This window comes from Penaeus vannamei, chromosome 38, assembly GCF_042767895.1.
Source record: "Penaeus vannamei isolate JL-2024 chromosome 38, ASM4276789v1, whole genome shotgun sequence".
Classification (NCBI taxonomy): Eukaryota; Metazoa; Arthropoda; class Malacostraca; order Decapoda; family Penaeidae; genus Penaeus; species Penaeus vannamei.
In genome coordinates this window covers 7,186,474-7,193,724 of record NC_091586.1, presented here as the reverse complement: position 1 = coordinate 7,193,724, position 7,251 = coordinate 7,186,474, and the positions used below count along the sequence as shown (strand labels likewise).

At 38.8% G+C, this 7,251-nt stretch overlaps 2 protein-coding genes across 2 annotated transcripts in view; one reads left to right on the top strand and one right to left on the bottom strand.

Annotated features, from left to right (window-relative positions):
• Window positions 1-4,942, top strand: part of LOC113806946 (death-associated protein kinase related) — a gene marked incomplete in the record, with an annotated part of 200,763 nt that extends 195,821 nt beyond the window's left edge. The window contains 2 exon segments of the mRNA XM_070116074.1: window positions 493-672; window positions 2,387-4,942. Coding sequence (XP_069972175.1) covers window positions 493-672; window positions 2,387-3,836 — 1,630 coding nt within the window.
• A 919-nt stretch (window positions 4,943-5,861) lies between these two features.
• The window catches only part of LOC113806944 (serine/arginine repetitive matrix protein 1), a 12,264-nt gene continuing 10,874 nt past the window's right edge, over window positions 5,862-7,251 (bottom strand). Inside the window, exon 2 of the mRNA XM_027358070.2 lies at window positions 5,862-7,251. This exon is cut by the window's right edge and continues 475 nt beyond it. Within this exon, the coding sequence (XP_027213871.2) occupies window positions 6,705-7,251 (547 nt within the window). The 3' untranslated portion in view covers window positions 5,862-6,704.

The window sequence follows — 7,251 nt, the reverse complement described above, 5'->3', positions numbered from 1 at the left end:
AAAAATGGTTTAATTATTCTTCGTTAGCCATTGATATCTATCTCCATTAACTGATGCATTTCTGTATTTATGTAAGTCATTGGTAAACTAGATTGTCAAATATTTATGATAATATGTTGGGAAATGGGTTTAGAAGCTGGTAGATCATTATGGTATAATGAAAATACAAAAAAAGGCAGTGGGATGAGAAGCAAGAACACTCTTGTTCTTAGATCTAGTGACTCTACAGTCCATTTGTATTGGAGGATTGAATGTGGTAAAAGGTTTCTGAAGAAGAAAATTATTACCTTTTTTTAAAGGATGAAAAGAAAAAATAAACACTGAAATCGAGAAAAAGAAGACAAATTAAAAATAGAAAAGAAAAAAATAGAAAATACACACACTAAAATAAAAGATATGAAAGAGAAAGAAACCCCAAGAAAGGAAGCAGCAAAACAGAAAATACCCGAATATATACAATACCCCCCACTCATTCCCACCTCCTTCTTCCAGGGCAATCGGAGTGCTAACTTACGTTTTCCTGAGTGGCTGCACGCCCTTCGGAGGAGACACTGACCAGGAGACCTTTGTCAACATCACCCAGGCAGAGTTCGACTTCCCGGAGGACCTGTTCGCCGACGTCTCCGAACAAGCCAAAGACTTCATCTGTGGCCTTCTTGTCAAAAAACCGAGGTGGGTTTGATTCCTTGCCCATGATTAACCCTCGATTCTTCTTTTTTTCACTCGTCCTTACTCATTTCTTTCTTCTTTTTTGACTATATATTGATTCTTTTTCTTACATATTTTCTCTGTTTTGATTTTTCATTATCATTATTGATTTTTTTTTTTGCTAAAATACTGATATATCTCTTGCTATGATCGTGCACGGAGGAAAAATGAAGGCCATGGTGAAATAAGCAGTTTTAAGCTTTTATATTTTTACTTTAAAGAGTCTTGAGGATATTGAACAGAAAACTGGAATTAGACATGTGTGATACTAAAATTCAGTAGGATGAAAAATATTTCTATGATGAATTCAGATCAATTGATGTGCTTAGATTAGTACATAGGAAAATATGTATATATCATCTTTGTTCCTGTATGCTGAACTTTGTGAGTTAATATAGGCTAAGGAATATTAGAATGACTTATCACTGCATGTTGAATAGATATTCATTAGTAATTGGTGATAGTGGAATAGATATTTATATTTAATTTATTCATATTGGTAATATTTGTCAGGTAGAAATATAACTATTTAATTCTCTAGTTGAGCATTACTGAATTTTGATTGGGCATTGGCATGAGTGGAGTGAAGAATTATTTGATGAATAATTAATCAAAATAATGACATACTGGTTTCAAGGGCTACTGATGCAGTTAGCAAATGTCTTGCTATACACCTGTAAAATTGGAGTAAATTTCAGTTTATTATTGCTCTTTGAAATAGAATCTTCGAAATATTTAGAATATATATTAGTGTATATCAGTGGTTCCCAACCCCATGGTCGCGAGCCATATGAGGGTCGCCAGAGGGTCTGAAAAGAAGAATTTGAGAATCCATAGCTGGATATGTCAGTAAAATTAAAGCTTTATTAACAATTGTTTACTGAAATTCACTGTGTTGCTAATATACACTTAAAAATAAAAGTGCAGAATAACGTAAGCTAATATACAACTGCATGTATAACTACCATGAAAATGCTTGGATATGTTACTACATGTTCACACATTTAGATTCGCTAGTCCAGGTTATGATGTCTGTAGGGTCGCACCCAAAAAAGTTTGGGAAACACTGGTATATATATTGATATATATGTATTGTTTCCTTTTATTCTTTACTGGTTCGTTACAAGCTAGAATATTGCTTATGATATGAGTATAGTTGCTTGTTGAGTCTAAAGAAAATTAGATTTAGAAGTTACTTTTATTATTAGGTTCTTCAAATTACTGAACTGTTTCAAATAAGCATTTTGATAACACTACAGTACTGAATTATTTGATGTCTTAAATATCTTACTTATTATTTGACTTGTGCATCTTTAAAAAAATGGGAAATTCCCAATTTAGTGATTAATTAAAAAGAGAAAGAAATTTATTTTGTTTATTCCCTCAATGTAGAAACTTAAAATTGATAGTCAGAGCTATGTGTGTCAACTGATGGATTTAGTTTGCCATAATGGCTATAATTTTTTGACTTGCATTGCTAGTGCCATTTTAAGTCATGCTTGGAGATTAGAACATATATGGCAAAAAATAAACTGTTTTGAATTGTTGTTTCCTAATGATCTTATAAGTTTGATACATTCTAAGAAAAAATGCATTTTATAGTAATATGTTTTGACTAATACAATTTTGCTTGCATTGACCATATCTGAAATTAATAAAATAATGTCTTCTCTTACAGTGACAGACTTACAGTTGATGATTGTCTTAACCATGCATGGATGACTGCACCTTTGACTCCAGTTCATGCATCTATTCTGACTGAACCATACACCGAAGACACTGAAGAGCCAACAGACTTCCACAATGGATATGAAGACAACTACACCTCGAACGATCACCTGTACCCCTTGGCTGAAACTGACCATGCTGACTCAGCTTACTCTAGTGACTCAAGCAGCAGTCCTACATTCACAGAAGGATACAGCTCACTGGTTGTGCCTCCGCTGTGCCACTGTACCATCCCAGAAGAACAGCAGCAGCAGCAACAGATACAGCAGAGCCAGAAGCAGAGCCGGAAGCAGATACAGATTGGTGCCTCAGCCACTCTTGGGAGGAAGCAGGGGCGCAAGGGTCATCGGCTGAGTGTAGATATGGAAGACACACTTCGCTCACTACACCACCCCCACCCCATCCGTGCGACGAGAAGGGCATCACTCGTTATTGATGATCCTCGCTACCTCCACGAGGCAACCCAACACCTCCATGAAATCGTCAGGCCCTTGGCAGAAACAACCCGACCCCTGCCTGAGGAAGGGATTGTCACCCGTGATTCTGATGTCGACAGTGGTGTGTCCTGCCATGACTGTGAGGATTCCCGGGTGGAAAACCCAAGACTGTGTCACTCCGATTCCTATGATGGAGGGGATGCAGCCAGTGTTGTGTCCTGGGATGACTACTCAGACCTTGGAGGTAGGAGGCCTTCTCTCACGCATTTTGACCATGCTACCCTGTGCTCTGTGGCTAAGCCCTGGGAGAAGTTATGCACCGGTTCTGTGTCACGAGCCATTACACAGCTGACTGTGAAAAAGGTTTCAAAGTCTTCCGAACTCAGAGGATCCAAAGCTGACCTTAGGGGATCCAAAGCTGATCTCCGAGGATCACGTACCGACCTTCATGTTTCCAAATCTGAACTGAGGGCATCAAAGTGTGATCTCAGGGCATCAAAATCAGATCTTAGGGCCTCTAAGTCAGATCTCAGATCATCAAAGGCAGAGATGAGGGCTTCCAAGTCAGATCTAAGGGCATCCAAAGCAGATTTAAGGGCATCGAGGCAGGACCTTCGTGCATCAAAATCAGACCTGCGAGCCTCGAGGTCAGATTTACGAGCCTCAAAGTCAGACTTACGAGCTTCCAAATCCGATTTACGAGCTTCGAGAAGTGACCTCCGGGCATCAAGATCAGACCTCCGCGGCTCGAGGACAAACCTTACTCTGTCTAGGCTGGACCTTGCACACGAGACACTAGACAATGATTGTGTGCTCGAGGATGAAGCCGAGGATGTGCTACGCGGAGATCTTACACTTCCAAGGCGCAGTAACCTAGACAGAACAGCCCTCGCCCCTTTTATGAGGGGCAATTCCTTACATATGAGTTTCAGGCTGCCCAAGCATCGGGATGTGCGTATTTGATGACACCTACAAACTATAACATCCCCTCCATGTGTACTTAATATACAATGATGCTAATATGTTCTAGTCATAACTTATGCAGGATGTGAGGGTTGGTAATCACAGATAATGAAGAACCTGATTAATACTGCTATTTGAGCATCAAGGTAATCCCTAAACAGTTAGATTGTCAGCTGCCAAGTAACCAAATATATAACAAGGACTAGACCATTTGACTAGCCCTAAATCATAGTCATATTTCTAAGTAACTGAGACTTCTGCAAACAAGAGCCACATCAGGGGATTGATTCTCTGCTTGTTGGCTTCTGGAGCTGGTCTCTGAAACGTATTATTCCTTGGTGAATATATGAATCAAAGAAGAGACAATATGCGTCATTATTGACTGTTGAAAAAGATGAGTTATTCAGACCACATACATTATCCTATTCTCCTTTTCTCTCTTTTCCTTATTTTCTCCTTTGTTTCCATTCTTCTGGATATCCTTATATGTATACTAGTGTTGGATAACTGTCGGATAGTCATGTATTACAAGCCATGAGATGTAAACACCTCTTTTTCTTATTACAAATAAGGAATACAATAGCCATTGATTCAGCCTAGGTTGTTTACTAATCATGGCAGATGAGAGGCTTCAATATTACCACAACTTGTGTTCGTATGGGCTCCTCCAGCTGAGCTCTGCAGTCATCCATGCTGGAGGCATTGTTGGAGACGGAACTCCCGAAGAAGCAGCAATTAAGACTGAAAATTGCAATAACATTTCCACGTGAAAACATTCCTGTGTTGTTGGTGTGCTATTCTGTTAAATGAAATGCATTAAATACCTATTATATTAGCTGATACCTAACTGTATTCCCTTTTGGCATAGCAACAGAATTTGTGTTTAATAATTGTTTTTTTTTTAATTTGACAAGAAATCTGTAGAGAATTTACAGCAGTTTTAGCTTCCTGATTTGCACTCGTTAACAGGAAGAATCACACAGGTGCTATAGCTTGTAAAGTTCTCTCACAATTCTATATATTTTTATCTGTTTACCTTTACTTTTATTTATAAGTTTAATTCCCAAATACTTGTATGGCTTTATCACAAATAAGATGAGTTCTTATAAGTGTTTTTTATTTTCCAATTTTGTGTGACAATTACACATCTATAGAAAATAATCCATTTATTATGTGAAAGAGGAATATATGATGATGTAAAATTCACTGAGCAGGTGAGTGTATTATATATATATATATATATATATATATATATATATATATATATATATATATATATATATATATATATATATATATATATATATATATATATACATAGAGAGAGAGAGAGAGAGAGAGAGAGAGAGAGAGAGAGAGAGAGAGATATACACACACACACACACACACGCACGCACACACGCATGCACTCACTCACTCACTCACTCACTCACTCACTCACTCACTCACACACTCACACACACACACACACACACACACACACACACACACACACACACACACACACACACACACACACACACACACACACACACACACACACACACACAACACAAACACACAACACAACACACAACACACAACACACAACACACGCGCACACACACACACACACACACACACACACACACACACACACACACACACACACACACACACACACACACACACACACACACACACACACACACAAACGCACTCACACTCACTCACACACACAGACACACACATACACACACACACAAACACACATACACACACTCACACACACACACTCACACACACACACACACACACACACGCACGCGCACACGCACATGCACACGCACACGCACACGCACACGCACACGCACACGCACACGCACACGCACACACACACGCACATATATATGTACAGAAATATATTCATATATATATATATATATATATATATATATATATATATATATATATATATATATATATAGAGAGAGAGAGAGAGAGAGAGAGAGAGAGAGAGATCCATCTTATAGGCTGATACATAAATAATTTTCAAATTTTATTTATCGAAAAAGTACATTCATTTGACTGTTAAAGAAGTGATGCAAGAAAAAAACAAACAGATACAGGTTTCGTTATGTACAGTATATATTCTGAACTCATAGTTGTGTTCATATGACTAGATAACTATAGACAACAGAAAAATCAGTAACATACACTATTTCAAATCACAAAAAAGTTATGACATTGATAATTCAAACATAATTTTCAACCATCACCAATCAGTAACAATAAGGGTGCTATATGATACTCAGAACTTATATGTATTACTTCCTATTAGGAGTAAAAAAAAACATTTTACAAAGAAAAATTAACCTAGTTTACTGTTAAAAGGTCTAGACACAAATGTAATATATGACTGATATATATGTATATACATATACACTATATACACACACACATATATATATATACTGTCTCTTCAACAAGTGACAAACTCAAGATATTCACTATCAACAGTTATAAAAAACACCATGTAACTGAAGTATAAAGTTTACAGAATGACAATGTAGCACCCTGAATTCCGTATGCAGTAATACTACAATATGTGAAACATATTTACTGAATCCAATGGTAAACTTTCATACCATAATCAATGCATGGTTACAAATATTCAAGAAAAGAGTATTTCGCTAATCTTTTAGGCTGAACCTTCATAATGAATTACTGCAGGAACAAAGGATGAATACCAAAAGATAAAATCCTTTTCTAAATACATTGTATGTATTTATATGGAAATCCAATTGTATTCATATGACATTTCTATAGCCACTGACTACCACCAACAAAATTCTAGCTGATGCCGAGTAAAAGAGCGACTCGAATCTCTCAGTAGTCAGGCTCTGGCACATAAGGCGCTGCTGAAAGGTCGTAATCGGGCGTCGGCGAGTGCCTCGAACGACCTCTTGAGCGGCTTGGCTGTCGAGCTTGTCTCTCTGTCGCTGGATCCATTTTCGTCGTTGGCAAAGGGGACTTATTGGGCCTTTGCTGGTTCGAAGCGTGCTGCGAACTCTGGGGCTTCGATCTCCTGTGGGAGGGAGGGGGCCTTCTCTGCCTTAAAGTGGCGTCGTCACTACTCGTATCAATGTCTATGTGGGGAGCTCGTCTGCCGGCATGTCGCGGGGGTTCCCTGGGGTGAGGAAGTCTCTCTCTGTGGTTCTGCATTTCACCGTGTGGCTGCTGCCCGTTCGTGATCTTCATGCGAGCAAGTGGAAGACCGAGATGGTCTCTGTGGCTGGGAGATTGCTGTGGGCGTGAGGCAGGAGATCGAGCATATCTTGAAGGGGAAGGAGACCTGTCGGCACGAGCTCTTCTGGGCGAGGGGGAGCGGCTGAAACGAGTGGGGGGAGACTGGTGAGGGTAGGCAGGAGAAAGC